The sequence below is a fragment of the Nelusetta ayraudi genome, unplaced genomic scaffold, assembly GCF_046127955.1.
Source record: "Nelusetta ayraudi isolate G7.1 ecotype Tasmania unplaced genomic scaffold, CSIRO-AGI_Nayr_v1 ptg000042l, whole genome shotgun sequence".
Taxonomy (NCBI): Eukaryota; Metazoa; Chordata; class Actinopteri; order Tetraodontiformes; family Monacanthidae; genus Nelusetta; species Nelusetta ayraudi.
This window is the reverse complement of record NW_027466092.1, coordinates 21182501-21199364: the sequence shown is the minus strand read 5'-3', so window position 1 is coordinate 21199364 and position 16864 is coordinate 21182501. Positions and strand designations below refer to the sequence as shown.

Here is a 16864-nt window from a genome sequence, read left to right as displayed (position 1 = left end):
AGGCTCACATACAGTGTAACACACTGGACAAAGATTTCTGGCGTTCGGGGATTGGATAAAATGCCTCCTGAATCAAAATTCCTCCTTCCTTTGAAGTGCTTGATTTGACCCCTTTGGCCCGGTTTGGGCAAGCCCCCAGACTGACCAGCAGGTGGCGCCTCAACCCCAGCCCATCTCCCTGTGTGTGTCGCCCGGAACGGACCGGATCGGGTTACACTACGCCCCATGTTTAAGCCCCAGTCGGTGCGCCGTTAGCCGCAAGACAACAACGGGTCCGAGAACTCAGCCACGGCGGGGGAAAGCAAGCCCAAGCACCAATGTAAGACTTGTTTTGTTTAGCCACATTTCTATTAAGGACACATACCATCATATTGAAAACGCCACTTTGGTTTTTGACGTTGTTGGCAAAATCGTCGCTAAAAGAGGGGGTGGCGCGCGGGGGGGGGAGGAATCACAAACGTTTGTTGTCGCGGTGTTTGGCAAAAAAACAACAACAACAACAACGGGATTTGCGTCGCTGTGACTTTGGCCTTATAACTCCTGATAACATGAAACGCACGCTAAAAAGCAGTGTGCGTGGCTTTTCGCGTTTACAAAAGCCGTCCTAGCTAACTTTCAAGCTCTTCGGCAGCCTGTTGCTCCGCGGATGGGAGGGGGGGGCGGAGAAAAGCGGATTGTCCCAAGAAGTGCAGCTTCGAGCGTTACAATAAACATTAGCAAACGCAACATGCGTGCAAATTACGATTGTAGATGTTGTGTAAACTTTATGTAAAAGCTGACAGGCGCATTCATTTCTTAAAGTGCAATACGTTTTCAAAAAAAAGTACATGGTTTGATGCTTGTTTAATCGTATTTTTGTGTGAATAAATATTAGTATAGCAGTGTCCATCCTTTCAAGCGACCCTGTTTTTAATGCTTTCACGCAGCCGATTAGCCTCCAGGGCTAACGGCTGTCGTTACTGTTTATTACAACGTATTGTTACACCTCACTTGGTTATTCACAGTGCCTGTTTCGCATCTTTATCCTGCATCTCATACTACTGGAACGTAATAATGTGTGAACCATCTGATGAAACCTGCCCCAAATTCTACTGTATTAATATCTCGTTTGTTTAGTGACTACAGATGTACATACATTTGGAGGAACTATAACAAACAAACCTTTTCTAGATGACCTACCATTCAAACAACGCTCGTCATGACTTGAATAAACACGAATAAGCGATAAGCCTGGAAAATAACATTTTTTTTTTTTTTTTTATACTTAATCGTATTATTTTAGCAATGATGCCTGTTTTAATGATAGCTATTTGTCCTTGTTCAGTTAAGGGGAAATTAGGGGAAACATTGTATGTGCACTGCAATATACCTGTGCAAGTTACACTATTGGCATATTCTGTAAGGACTGCTTTGGAAAAAAAAGAAGCCTCGACATAAACATCCCAGTGGAGTGGTTCTCCCGCTGCCACGTGCCTTCTTAGTCTATACAGGCTTTTAATTATCCCACCAATCTCTCCTAATCGTGTAACGTCTCCCTGAGTGTGCAGTAGTAGCGTGTCAGTAGCAAAGCCAACTTTAAACTCAAGATTGATGCTCCCTGAGTTGGGACCCACGCTCATCATGCCATTTAGAGAACAACTGAACATGCTATCAAAACAAACAAGCTTCTTGCATTTTAATTAGATCTGAGACGGCACGATGACGAGTACTTCACTGTTGGATTACCTTTAACAACTCTAGGGAATTGTTCCTATTACTATTAAGTGTTTTGATGCTTTTTGCACACTGTGTTAAAGTCAACATAGTTTACTGCATTCGTTTTTCCTGACATTCAAACATGTTTTTGCTTTGCATAGGCCTTGAGAAAGAGACACGTCTCAAGTCACTGGTAATGGGGATAAGTCGACCTCTTCTGGAGTTATAACATGATTGAAACAATGGGTGAGTAAAGGTGTTGCATTGTTTTCTTCTGCCATTTTGTATTTAAAAAAAAAAAAAAAAGAAAAAAAAGAGCCCAAGAGTCGGGGGGTGGGGTGCCTCTGCCCTCTGTGACGGTAAAGCTTAGTGTCCTTGTTAAAGTCGTTTAATTTAGATTTAATGCCATCATAGGCAAGGCAAAATGTGTCTTTCTCAGGTTTTTTTTTTAATCACACTTTTTTTAAATGAGCATTTTCTGCACAAGGACTTTGGTCTTAGTGCCCCTTGTTAGCTGGCTCTGTTTTTGGCTGCAGCAGCACATCCCCCCCTCCCCCGTTTTCGAGGGCTCTCGAATCAGCTCAAACGCTTGTGGACTGCCAATGTCGCCATATCTGATAACGTTGCCATGCACTTGACTGTTTGTTTGTGCCTGGAGAGAAATCTATTTGTCCAACTGTCAAACAGTGAGCCAGCCCCTTTTTATTTAAATGTGCGGCCTGTGGTTATTCGGGGAGACTCATGTCGACCATGTATTTATGAACAGGAGGAATTTGAGCCAATCCAACCTAAGGCTTTAATTGGTTTAATTTGTCTTCCACGTGTCAAATTAAGTGACATAAAGATTGTACTGCTGCGAAGGTGTTTTTCCCGTGCCAAACTGTTCCAGTTTCTACTCACACCACCAGTAAAACCTACCAAAAAGAATAGCAAACCAACTGACCATTACATACAGAGCAACATTATCTTCATGCAACATAGATGACAAATGGAACAAAGCAGCAATCAGCTGTAAAACAAAATCCAAATGATGATACTTTGCACTTAGATTGGAAAGGATGAAATACACAGCGAAACATTTCTGTAAGCCCTCTTCAAAATCATGTTGGATTTCCTCCATAACATCCTGGCCTCGTGAGGACTGAGCATCCACTGTCATTTTTTCTAGTTTATATATGCATCATCACTAACATTTGAGAATTTTATCAACATGCCTGCTCATGTCACACGGTTCCTCTTCTCTCCACAAGTCCCAATTCTCCAAGCAGTAGCTAATTAAATTCATGGAGTCCTTAAAAGACAAAGAAAGGCTCCCAAATCCTGCATTGGAAATGTAATTTTTCAAACTGTATCGTAATTCTTGCGGTGGAGATATGCCAAAAGTCTGAGGCACAATTCTTACTAAGGCCAGAAACAAATACTGGCTGACCGACACACTCACACCACACTCTGGTGGGGCTCATTATACACACTGAAGTGAGGGCAATGAATAAGATACGCTTGGGGCCAGAGACGATCAGGGAGGTAAAGAATAAAATAATTCTGCCAATGCATCCATTGTTATTGGCTTGTTTACAACCTCTGTTCAGACAACAAAGCCTTAAGTGCAAAAAAATAAAATAAAATAAAAAAAGATCTTGGGACCTCATCCACACCCTATTAGGTGTGTCACACTCGGCAAGCTCAGGAAATTGCTTCATTTTTGTTCAGACGACGTCGGCGCTGGCCCATCCGCTCTAACAAGCCACTGTGGAGTTGCTTGATTGTGGGGCTTATGCAGGGTCCAGCAAGCAAACTGTAGAGGGCAGACCTCTTATCTTTTTCTCCTGATACCCACTCAATGCCCCCTGTGCAACCCACCACAGACACCCAGGCTTGAGGTGAAAACAGTGCTTTTCTGGAGACAAACACACAATTCTGGAAATGTAGTTTTTTTTATTCATTCTTTTTCTTTCTTTGGTTTGAACGTGTTTTAGGTCTGTTAATGACCTACAGACTGTCTTCAGTTATGTGTCTCTGTCCAGCAAAAAGACGTGAGCACTTTATTTTATTTTTGAAGTGTTAAGGTCAAGATGACCTTTAGTTCTCCCCCTTTCTCCGCACGTCCTGATAAAGCCCCCGTCCTCGCCGCTTCTATCTCTCTCACTCACCTCTCCTCCTCCTCCTCCTCCTCCTCCTCCACCTCCTCCCCCTCCTCCTCTCGCCATCCACTCTGTCATGTCACTGAAATATGCGATGGCTCGCAGATACGCAGCGTGCCTTGCAGGCGGTGGAACGCCTCCAGGCCAAACTGAAGGAGCGGGGGGAGGTGCCCACCGAGGAGAAGCTCAGCCTGCTCAGGTCGGTGCTCCAGAGCCCCCTCTTCCACCAGATACTGGCCTTGCAGAAGTCTGTCCAGCAGCTGCGAGACCAGGTAAGGCCTTCAGAAACGGGAGGAGAAGGTGTCACGTTTACCCGTCTGTTTACTTGCACTGACTACCAGATGACGAGTCGGCCACGTTGTTACTGCAGAAATCAAAGTTACACACTAAGCTGTGTTTGGAAGTGGGGTCAAAGGGTTTTCCTGCGTGCAGTGGAGAAATAAGTAAATGACTTACGCAAGCACCTAGCAAGACTCTCAGGTATTAAAGGCAGATTAAAGTGGGTACTTTTTTTTTCTCTGGACAAAGTGAAACATTTTCTTTCAAAGAATGAGCTGTAATTACTGTCTGGATCATAACTCCTCAAAATAATTAACCTTATCATTGGTATTTGAACCATCTAATCTCAGAACAACTTTGTAGTCTAAAAGAGCTGCATATAAAAATGTGATTTTTTTTGTTGTTGAAAATTTAACACAGACCTAAATGACAAGAAGTGTCTCCCTTCTCTCAAATAGAGGTTACATTATATTTCAAAGTTTATCAGGTTTAACTTGAATTTAAAAAAAAAAAATGTTGCTCACAAGGCCAAAGGAAAAAAAAAAAAAAAAAAAAAAAACTCTTTTCGGGAACCTCCAGGTTTTATCCACCCGACGCTATGATTTCAGTCCCCAACACAAACGCTCATTGCACAAAAGTCAAATGAAACAGTTGTACCAGCAGGTTTGGTCAAAGTCAGGAGCGGTGCACTAGAGAGGGTCCGCTCCACTGAGACCTGAACGTCTGAGTGGACAAAACAGGAGCTCTTGAGTCACGATGGCAACGGGGAGAGCAAGTGCTAGACAAATACAGCCCAAAATATGCGAGCTATGCGGTGGGAGGCAGAGATGCTTGGGAATTCTGATGATTAAATCCCTGCTGGTATTTTTGCTTGCTGGCAATTTTGTTCATTTTCAAACAGGTGCATTCTTGTGTGGGTTTGTTATGAGTAAGCTAATCTTTATCAGGCGGCATTTCTCTGCAAATTCCCTTCAAATCTGGAAATGGGCCTATCCTACAATGTGATACGGGGAAAATATGTATCGCACAAACTGCAGTGCGTCCATGTTGTGCTTTTCCAGTGCACTTATTTACCCTCCCTGAGTGGAATCAATTTGGAGGGAGCCTGAATTTTTTGTTTCTGCGCCATGAAACCAGAGCCAGACGAGCAAACACACACTGCACTGTCCGTCTTCCGTCTCTGCGAGATAGGCCCCATGTGTCGCTATGGAGACCAGGCCCTATTCTCCAATGAGAAAGAGGCTGTGGCCGTGTGAAGTGGGGCAGAAACAATTGCTTAAATGTGCAAGAACCAAACTGGAACTTTAATCCTCTTAGCCAGGCCCTAGCTAACAAAGCTCACGCATGACGACGTCAACTTTAGCAGCATGCTGCGCTAACTTAGCATGGCCGGCAGGGCTTTGTTTTGCAGCATGGGGCAATAACGCATCTTGTCCCGTGAAGGCGAACGTTTCTTAAGGCTCTATCAGGGTGTGTGCTTGGAGGAGGCAGTTTTTACTGTGTGTGTGTGTGTGTGTGTGTGTGTTCAACTTTTCCTGCTTGTAAATTCTGTGCACGGTGATCTCCGAAGCTAACATTATTATCGTCATCATTATTATGATTCACAAGAACAGATTCATCTTAGCAATACAGTAGCCACATAGATGGAATTAAAAGAATCTTGTCTTTGTTTGCCTTTTTAATCCAGTTCAACTGGTCATCCGTTAATAAGATTGAAGCAAGAAAAAATAGTTTCCCTGTTGTCATTCATAACTCATATTGGAGAAGTTGTCATCACACATTTATGGCACAATGATGCATCCAGTTGTTTGGTCATTTTTGGGACTCAAGCTAAGGATCTAGCACAGGGGTGTCAAACATACGGCCCGCGGGCCGGAAAAAAAACAGTTTGCGGCGGGCCTGATCCGGCCGTATGTATGCGAGATGATTTTGCAAAATATAAAAACTGCAATGTATCAGTGAAAGAAAGTGCCGTTCTAAATGTGTCCACTTGGTGTCGCAATATCGTTTCTGGTTCGCAAACAAACTCAATACTGGGGCTGAGCAAATCGGCACAAGTACAGCCACTCACGCCTCCTATTGGCTGCCCTAATTGCCCCAGAACCTCTCCTATTGGCTGCCCTAATTGCCCCAGAACCTCTCCTATTGGCTGCCCTAATTGCCCCAGAACCTCTCCTATTGGCTCCCCTCATTGCCCCAAAATGTCATTGTCGAAACAGACAAAGCTGATGCAGAACAGTGTTGCCAACTTGGCAAAAAAAGTCGCTATTCTCCCCATGGCGACTTTTTTTTTTTTTGTCTCAAGTGACTAGCGACAAATCTAGCGACTTTTCCTGGTGTTATTACGTTGCCATCAAGCGCAAATTGTCAATTATGCAAATTAGATGATGAGGTCATTTGGCGACTTCTAGCAACTTTCAGGACAGCCAATAGCGGCTTTCCTTACTGAGGAGTTGGCAACACTGATGCAGAGTGCTGAAAGAACACAAACAAAGTAAAACAAAGTAAACAACTGGAAGTTGTTGTTATTTTTACGTTATTATTACCATACCATGATTTTTCCTCCATGTGAACCAAAATGAGTTTGACACCCCTGATCTAGCATGTCCCACAGGACATGCTAGATTACGGCAGCATTACAAACAGTCTGTCATTTCCCACACACTAAAACCTTTTTGATGTCTAAAATTAAATTATTTGGGATTGTGCACATACAATTGAATTGCAAAGTTGATGATGTTCTTGATTCACTCCAGTGAGCACTGCCTCCCGTTGAAGTGAAAGTCCAATAATCACGGGTTGACAACATGTTTTGTTTCTCAGGGAAACTCACCGGTGTCTCGTGGAAGTGAAATTGCCGATCACGCCGCCATAGTCAAGCCCAATGGCGGCCCTGCTGCCTACCCAGAAGCCCCTGCTGCTACACATGTTCTTGGGAAGACACCTTCTAAAGGATTTGAAGACACCATTCTCTCCATGGCTCAGGTAAACACTTGCACATGCTCTGCAAAAACATGGAGCTCGCCCTCAATCTGCCTTCCAAACACAAACCAAATATCTAGACATAGTCAATGTATGATGAGACTCGGAGACCACAAGCTGCGTTCGTTCCTCCTGAGGCACGTCAAAGAGACTTCTAAAGGCGGCCGTCTGCTTTGAAGCTGCCGTGAGTAATATGTGTATGTGATCCAGGGCCGTCACGTGACCCAAGTGGAGCTGGAGAAGCCGCCGTCTGGGGGTCTCGGCTTCAGCGTGGTGGGCCTGAAAAGCGAGAACCGTGGCGAGCTGGGCATCTTCATCCAGGAGATTCAACCAGGAAGCATTGCCCACTGGTACATCACCCTCCTAACACACACACACACACACACACACACACACACACACACACACACAGTAGTGGAAAAAAAAGGGTTTTGGATACTTAATGCATTTGTGATGTACTGTATTGTGCTAAAAATTGCTCTTACATCTCAAGGGCGCTTTATTTCAGTACAGTCACCAACATTTACCCATGTGTCGCACGTGCACTGTTCCATCCAGCTCAGAACTGGAGGTTTCAGCAAGAAGAACGACCCTTGTTACAAGAATTTAGTTTTCCTAATTCGTCTCTTCAACAATGAAATGACCAAACTTCAAACCTTTTGAAATACACACAAAAAAAGATCCGTGGCAAATATTTAATGACAATAATTGGGATTGCGTGTCCGCAAACTGTTTTCCACTACTGCATATGACATTTTTAATCCTGTATATTACATCACATTCACACAACTGAGACATACTGAACACATAATTAAGGGTTAGTTAAGTTTTACAAATAAAAGGATGAAAGACTTATACACGGTCCCCAATGTTGTCTGATGTTAACGTGTGTTCACTTAACAGCGATGGGAAGCTGAAAGAAGCCGACCAAATCCTGGCCATCAACGGGCAGCCCCTGGACCAGACGGTGACCCACCAGCAGGCCATCGGCATCCTTCAGAGCGCCTCTGCCCGGGTGGAGCTCACGCTGGCCAGGGGGCCCATCGCTCCGCTGGCCAGTCCGGCAGTGTCACGTACACCCTCGGCCGCAAGCACCATCTCAGCCAACTCCACCGCGGTACCCACAAACCCCAGTCTGTGTGTTTTGAAGCAAAGATTTATGAAAGCTCACATCCACACTAGGGCTGGCCGATATATCCATGCAAAAGATATCTCAATATATTTTTAAAGGCGATATGGAATTAGGCCACATCGCCGATATCGATATAATTGAGATTTGCGCTGCGATAGTTGCTCCTTTGAAGCAGCAGATCCGGAGCACTGTGCTCCGCCCCTCACCACCGCCCCTCCTCATTTATGCACAGAGGCTGGGAGCGTGGGAACAGACTCTCCGAACCGCCATGACCGACATGTCATATTTGGCTTTGACTTTGCCTGAACATTTACTCTCACTTTGCGGAAAAGATATGGGGATACACAGTATATTGTATATTGATATTCAGCCTAAATATATCGGGATACCACTTTTAGTCCATATCGCCCCCTGCCCTAATCCACACTCACACATTCTGATGACTTTGTCTCTCAGTGGCAGCATGTGGAGACAATTGAACTGGTCAACGACGGCACCGGTCTCGGTTTTGGTATCGTTGGAGGAAAAACCACCGGAGTTATTGTGAAGACCATCCTCCCTGGAGGCATCGCTGATCAGGTTTTGGTTTTGTTTTTTTTTGTTTTTCTTTAAGTAACTTCCATCAGACTTTTTCACCACTACTTCAGTCTTTTTTTTTTGTTGTTGTTGTTGCGCACACTGAATTTAACAATCTGTCCCCCCTCAGGATGGCCGCCTGCGCAGCGGGGACCACATCCTGCGGATCGGGGACACCGACCTGCTCGGCATGGGCAGCGAACAAGTGGCCCAGGTCCTCAGGCAGTGTGGCAACAGGGTGAAGCTGGTGGTCACCAGGGGTCCCGTGGATGAAAGTCCCGCCGTCTCTGCCGTCATGCCCGTGGTGCTGCCCACTGTCAGCGAACAACAGGTGAGGACGGCATTTTAAAAAAGAACAGGTTGAATTAATTCAGCAGGAAAAAATGTACATGGCATATTATCCTGAAGACATTCACAGAGGGCAGGGATGTGAAACGTTGTATGCAAATTTAAGAACAAAACACAAGAGCTCTAAAATGTCAAATTGCATTCTGACTAAGTTAATGAATAATAAGCCTGACAATATTTAGAGTCAGTCATATAATCAGCGTGCACTTTCAGAAGATGGCAAAATGGGCTGGGCAGGAAACACGCCGCCTGAGAGAATTTCAAAAATATATCATAAAACAAAACATGGCCTGAAGTTGTTTTTCTGTAAGTCTTTAGTTTCTATCCTCCTACACGTGACAGGTGCAGGGAGAAGAAATGAAAGGAAATCGCTGGTTAAATCACCTGTGACTCAGACGCTGCACTCACAAAGAGCAATTTCGCAGCGACACTCAGCAGCCCTGTTTGGAGGGAAATTAATTCGAGTGACTCACTATACGAGTGACGAACACAATCATTTTGATTCCCCGCATTAGCCGTGTGTGTTATGGCTGTCTGGGCTCATGGCTCTGCCGCTATTAAATACAGCTAAAAACAGAACGGTTCCGGCCGAGGAGCACAGCCGGAAATGCTTGTCCAATGAATCAGCCCTTCCTGCCGTTTTGCCTTTGTGTGTTTACCTGTTATTAATCTTTGCACAGGACTCGGAGGAGGAAGACGTGGAGACATTTGTTGTCAGCCTTGCCAAGAACAGCCAAGGCCTGGGCATCACTATTGCAGGCTATGTGGGTGACAAAAACTCAGGTGAGCATTGAAATAATGAAGAATCAGCATCTGCTAAAAAAAAACAACTTCAATGTCAATTACCCAACATTGAATGTTAGGCCTGGGATTTACAGCTATGAAGGATAAATTAAAAGGATTTACTCATTTGGTATGACCTTAAGGTTCTTTGAGTCTTTAGTGACATGATGTCATATTGAACCGTGGAAAATTGAATATTGGCCCTGGAAAAAGAAATTCAATTGCACTAAAGTCATCCCATCTTTTACCAGAAAATGAAACGCCGGTTTTTAACATCACACCAAAGCGCCTTTTTGCTTTTTTCTCGTCTCTCAGTGATTAATGTGGATCCTCATCCTCTCTAATTCTGCCTCGTACCTGTTCTCCCTCCTCAGAGCCCTCTGGCATTTTTGTCAAGAGCATTACAAAAGACAGCGCCGTGGATCAAGATGGCCGTATTCACGTGGGAGACCAGATAATAGCTGTGAGTATGCCCTGAGTGACTGGAGATTTAAAAAGAAATGTTGTAATAATCTGGTAAAGTAATCAGATTTAGTCAATGGGGACAAATGAGCTCATGTATAATGAGTCATTTGCAATTAACTGTTAGTAATGGAGATTTTTATTTCCTTGTGTCTTTCAACCTGAATGAAAATTGATTCACACGCAGCCATTTAAATTTCATTACCAATTCCAGATGCACTTTTTTGCTTCGTTTAAAACATGGGCTCGGTTTCATTTGCCTTTTTCTGGTGTCCTCAGTGAAATAGCTGTGCAAAGACAAACTGTGTATGATAAATAAATGGATGAAACCAGCAGGCAGCCATCTACCTCACTTCATCCTTTAGAACTTGCTCTTGGTCTCCCCCTGCAGGTGGACGGCCTCAACATCCAGGGATACACCAACCAGCAGGCTGTGGAGGTTCTCCGCCACACCGGCCAGACAGTCCACCTCAAGCTGATCCGCAGAGGCTTCCGGCCGGACGAGATCCCCCCGGCCACCGCCGTGACCCCGAGCGTCACCGTCCTGCCCCCGTACGCCACCATCCCCGTGACTGCCGCCGTGCTGAGTGAGCTGGAGCTGGAGCTGGAGCTGGAGCTGGAGCTGGAGCTGGAGAGGGAGAGGTCTGAGGAGGAGCCTCAAGGTGGGATCACAATTGATGAATACTGAGCGAAACACGGTTCTTGTGTCTCCACTGCCGGTGCAAAAATGCATAAATAAATAACAAGCTGTCAGTGATGTGTAAAATGCAGCACAGCTCTGAACTTTGCACGACAAGCTGACCGTTGACATTTGACGGAGAGTTTCAGCCTCTTCAATCACAGCATTTTAAATATTGACACTGACACTGAATTTGAAATGTTCTCAATAAAAGGCATTTCAAGTCAAGCAAGTACAAACATGAAGAACATGAACAAGAGTGTGATGAGCCGCACGTCCTGCTTTAAAAATGTTGCGCATTAAAATAAGCGATCAGTGCATAAAACACACATTCATGTGACAATTACAATTACGTATACAAAAAAAATGTTTGTTTGTTTTTTTAATTATACAAACACTTGTCATGGAACTTTTTGAGTGACTTGAATCCAAACCCTCACAGCATCCGTCACTGTGTGCGTTTACTCACCACAGATGAAAAGCTGCCGCAGACAAAGAGCGAAGGATCGGATGTCAGAGTGGACGTCGGTCAGCTGACAGAAGACAAACACAGTAGGTTTTTAAGTGCACCGGCACAGCAGCTGGGCTTTCACACAACTGATAAGAGGCATTGTTGTCAGGGAAGCACATGCGCACAGAGCACAATGAGAGGACAGAGTAAGGTAGCTGCTCTTAAGCAAATGACAGACAACAAGCAAGATAACTTACAAATTAGCAGGAGCTTAAATGTTGGCAGCATTTCAGAATTGTGGAACCCCCCCGGTGGTTTGATGAAAATGTTTTTGGCATTTTATAGAACAGAAAGCTTTTTGCATTTGAGTGTGGCAAAAAAGGGAGCCGTATCAATAACAGGTTGAGGTGAAAAAGAGCAAAAACAAAACACAACAAAAAACAAACAAAAACAAAAATTATTCACACAATTAGTCCATCAAGGCATCAGGAAGGTTTCAGATGAAACGCTGCAACCAAACACTACCCTGTGTAAGAGCTCCCTCCCTCCAAGTGGCCTCTTCTTCTATTGATTGAAACAAAAAGCACCGCCTGCTGCTGACCTCAGTGAATCAGCTGCAAAATACTCCAGTGAATGCAGTGGGTGGGAATTTCATTTGCACGTTTCTGAAAAATAATTGGAGAATTTCTATTGGAAGCGACAGACTTATTGCAAGTTCATTACATGTCAAGTCACTATTGCTCTTATTTTAAACATTCATGTGTATTTAAATTGCATTTTCTACATTTTCAGCGAGCCTAAATACTGTGCTTCCTCAGGGCCGGAGCTAACGCTCTTTAAAGAAGAAGAATTAATTCAGAAGTGGCAGGAGATTCTCGGCCCCAGCAACGAAGTCGTGGTAAGTGTTGTGTGGAGTTGTGATTCCATTAAAACACCAACTGAGAACTACTTCATGGGTCCTGAGTCATATGACAGGCTACCAGTTTGCTAAACTCTCCTGAATTCTCTCAGTTATATATTATTATTACCATTATTAATGATACTCATCTTTGTGAAGACACTTCAGTGAGTCAGTGAGTTCTTAATAATTATCAACAATGTCTTAACAAGGTTGGATGAATGGAATTTTAGACGCAGCTTAACTAGTTTTGCTATTATTCAAACAGGCCTGTGGGCTCCTCATCACGTTGGCGACCCCTGCATTAAAATGTCCCGTTTCACTGACTGTGTCTTGCCTTTACCCCGACAGGTGGCTCAGGTGGAGAAGTTCAGTGAGAGCAGCGGCCTGGGCATCAGTCTGGAAGCAAACAGCGGCCATCACTACATCCGCTCCGTCCTCCCCGAGGGGCCCGTCGGCCGCTGTGGCAAGTTGTTCAGCGGCGACGAGCTGCTGGAGGTAGGACCTCGTCACACACAAAATAATTCAGTACCTCGCGAGAACACTTATTTTTCACATATTTTTCTCCTATCTCAGGTCAATGGTATTTCCCTGATTGGGGAGACCCATAAGGAAGTGGTCAGAATTTTGAAGGAACTCCCACTCTGTGTGTACATGACGTGCTGCCGGCCCACCCCTCACCTGCAGCCGGACCTGGAGACTGAGGCGCCGCTAGCAGAAGGGATAACTGCTACGCTGAAACTATTTGAAGTACCGACTTTGATTTATACTACTACAATTCTGTTCCAATTTTCAAAGAATTTAAGGAAGCTCGCCTGTCAGCGTGTTTCATACTTCGGGCACTGTCAGGACAGCTTCCTTAAAAAAAAATGGTGGTGCAAGATGGCATCTAACTAGGAGCAAGACCTTTCATGCTTTCATGCATTCTTATACATGTATATGTATATATGTGTGTATATATATATATATATATATATATGTATATATATATATATATATATATATATATACATATATATATATATATATATGTATATATATATATGTATATATATATATATACACATACATATATGTGTGTGTGTATATATATATATATACATACATATATACATATATAAATTACCTATTGTACTGCGAGTACAGTAATGTGTAGTATGTGTATAAAATTATAAATCAAGCCAAATTTTACACACTGCACCTTTAAAGTTTATACATATACAAGACCATATGAGCACCCTACACATTCCCAACATTGTGAAAATCACTCTCTGCCCCCCCCCCCCAAAAAAAAACAAGAAAACCATTCCTCCCACTCCCCCGAGCAGCCTATCAACCATTATTAGTGCAGGCCAGGCTGTCAGCCACTCTTTTGGCTTTCCACGTCGCCAAATGTGATGGATTAAGACGACGCAGAGGAAAATGTATTAAAACCAATTGTGGTGACACCGGCGGCTCCAGCCAGCAGCATCGTTTGCTGAAAGCATTAGCAGCCAAAGCCAGCTGCGCCTGCATGGTTTTTCGCCTTTCCAGCCTTATCCGGGATAATGTAATTTCATCCAAGCTTCACTTTCTCCTTTTCCCCTCCTGCCACAAGCGTACTCCAGGAAAACAATTAGAGTGTAGCAGACTGTAGAGTTTTGGTTGAACGTGAAGAAGGGTTGTTTTTTTGTGAGGGGATAACGGCTTTTTTTGTCTTTGCAGAAACAAACAGAGCCCGTCAACGCGCCGATTGCTGAGAATCCAGCGGCGACTGCAGCCGCAGTAACTCAGGACCATGTGACTGAGGAGGCCGTCGGAGCTCCGCTGGCCATGTGGGAGCTGGAGGTCCAGAATATCGAGCTTGAAAAAGGAGAAGGGGGCCTGGGCTTCAGCATTCTGGATTATCAGGTCAGAAATGAAGCCACTTAACCCTTTCTTTCCCCAATCTTTCTGGAAGCCTCTCTGCCTTCGCACCAGGCCTCTGACTTTCACCTGTTTCCCCCGCAGGACCCCATGGACCCTGCCAAGACTGTCATCGTGATCCGCTCACTGGTCCCCGGCGGCGTGGCTGAGCAGGACGGCCGGCTGCTGCCGGGAGACCGACTCATGTACGTCAACAGCACCGACCTGGAGAACGCCAGCCTAGAGGAGGCCGTGCAGGCCCTGAAGGGGGCAGCGCTGGGCAAGGTCCAGATCGGAGTGGCCAAACCTCTGCCTGTGAGAATCAGCTCTAGTAAAACACTTCTGTTACAGTATTTTCCTTTTAAACCTGTTGGGGGGGGGGAGTTTGACACCGGAATCTTTTTTTTTTTTTCTCCCCATGACAACCGTAAAAGGGAGAAGAGAGAAGTCGCGTTGTTGCGCCGTTACCAAGCTTGTTGTCACATCAGTTTAAAAATTTCAGTCACGTTGACTCGCCGTCAGACATCGCCGTCGTCTCCGGTCGCGAGGGTTCACTTGACGGAAGGTTTGAATTTTTCATGCGGGAAGGCGGAGTGACGCTGACACGGTTTCTAATTCCAAGACAGGCTTTTTTTCAGCCAGAAAGGAAGAAAAAAAAAAAACACTCCTTGCCCTTTGTTTAAAACGATGTTATTGAATTTTTCAAAACACTGACTCGCTCGTACATTCAAACACATTGTGACACCTGTCACAGTGCTGCTTGTCCTGCACTGCAGACACGTGGAATTCTTTTTTGGGGGGCGGGGAGGTTGGGGACGGGGGCCGACAATTTGCTCTGCGAGAACTGCTGACTCCCTAGAAGTGCCCTCTCTCCCTCGGATGAAATATGTAGCACTACTGAGTGAGAGCTGCGGGCCTGCTGAGGTTAGCTGGATCACAGAGCCGTGGGAGCCTTCAGCAGCGTTAACCTCCCTTCCTGCAGGACAGGGAACCAACCTTACAGGGCTGACTTGGATGGAGTCAGACAAGTGTAATCCAACTATACGACCGCTCACTTTTCTCATAACCGTCGCTGCTGTGTGCAGCACAGAATCAATAGCAACTAGCCAAAAGGAACTCCAAAGTCAGGTGTGCACGAGAAATGTTCGAGCGCCTCCGCTCATTTAAAAAGGTGCCATCTTTAGAAATGATTCATCTGCTTCAACATGTTTTCCTTGCATTCCAAACTAATTTTTTTTTTCACAGCAAAAATTTAAATCACTGAACTAAATCAAAAGTACCCAAGCTGCAACAAAGGCGGAGACACTGAAAGCATCTCTCCACTTTCCCCAGGGGATATGTGGATGTGCTCACCCGCCACACCCATATGGTGAGCAGGAAATTACATCATCACCTGTCATCCGTTCATTTGACTTCAACAGTATGTTGGTTGAAGAAGGAGAGGAAGAAGGACTGGCTGAGGGCATCGTTTACCGGGCAGAGCCGGCATTGGTCAGTTAGCTTTTTGGGGAAAAAAACAAACAAACAATTTTCAAAAAAAAAAAAAAAAAATCCTAAAAAAAAAATTGATGTTTAACACTTGGTAGTTCCAAGTTACATCAAAAGACGTTTCCTTGTTTGTTTGTAATGAAAAAAGAACAAATGCTACATTTAAGAGATACGTTTGTTGTGTGTAAAAATAATAAGTTACGTGATGACTTTTAGGGTGATGCTCTCTTGGCTCTCTGCAACAGATCGACACCAGCGAGGCTGAGATGCCCGATGACAAGGACGACTCCTTCCAGGCCTCCATGATCGCTCTCCACGGCAGCACGTGCAGCGCCGACTTGGACTACCTGCAGGTGTCCACACCCAAGGCACGGCAACAAATTCAGCAATTCCACAAACGGAGCGCGTGTCATTTTCAGTGCGGTTCACCTTACTGTCTGTCCAACGTGTTGCTTGTTGCAGCTGGCTGCTCGACTGGACTTGGTGCACAACCATCCGCGTTTCGCCCCGAGCTCCGGTCTCGCCGGTGCCGCCCAGACCTTTACCCCGGAGCAGCCGACTCCCTTCGCCCCCCACATCCCGGATTTCAGCACCATCCTCGACCCTCACGACCACTTCCTGTCACAGCGCCCCCCGGAGGACGAGGACTTGTCGTTCGTGGGTAGGGTTAATGTCTTGGAAGAAGCCGTGGAGTCCCTTCACATCCAGCAGGAGGTAGCGGCCACTTTGCTCTGAGATGCTTTGCCTCCTCCGGAGACTTGCGTGTGGTTTGGGAATGCGGCCAGAGACGCTGACTTTGCTTTGAATTGTCACCCTCAAGGACAGAGAGGTGGTTTGCGTGGAAGAGGATTCCGACGAGCACGTGCTGACCCCCGGGAGCAGTTTTGAAAGGACGATTACAGTCGTCAAGGGCAACTCCAGCCTCGGTTTGTATTCATTTTTCACATTTCTTTTGACTCCCCCCCCCTCTATTTTATTTTATTTTCTCCTTAGCCTTCACAGAAATGTAAACGAGTTTGCGCAACCGAAACGGGCGCGCTGGGTTTTTACGTTTGTGTCCCGCTCT

At 45.1% G+C, this 16864-nt stretch overlaps 1 protein-coding gene across 1 annotated transcript in view; it reads left to right on the top strand.

Annotated features, from left to right (window-relative positions):
- Positions 1-204: 204 nt before the first annotated feature.
- mpdz (multiple PDZ domain crumbs cell polarity complex component) overlaps positions 205-16864 on the top strand; it is a 33968-nt gene continuing 17308 nt past the window's right edge. Inside the window, 21 exon segments of the mRNA XM_076035457.1 lie at positions 205-319; positions 1857-1941; positions 3942-4108; positions 6939-7100; positions 7308-7447; positions 8001-8214; positions 8686-8808; positions 8936-9136; positions 9834-9936; positions 10311-10399; positions 10790-11060; positions 11552-11629; positions 12347-12426; positions 12778-12924; positions 13003-13176; positions 14131-14316; positions 14416-14625; positions 15643-15801; positions 16044-16166; positions 16261-16515; positions 16586-16724. Of these exon segments, the coding sequence (XP_075891572.1) occupies positions 1926-1941; positions 3942-4108; positions 6939-7100; positions 7308-7447; positions 8001-8214; positions 8686-8808; positions 8936-9136; positions 9834-9936; positions 10311-10399; positions 10790-11060; positions 11552-11629; positions 12347-12426; positions 12778-12924; positions 13003-13176; positions 14131-14316; positions 14416-14625; positions 15643-15801; positions 16044-16166; positions 16261-16515; positions 16586-16724 (3037 nt within the window). The 5' untranslated portion in view covers positions 205-319; positions 1857-1925.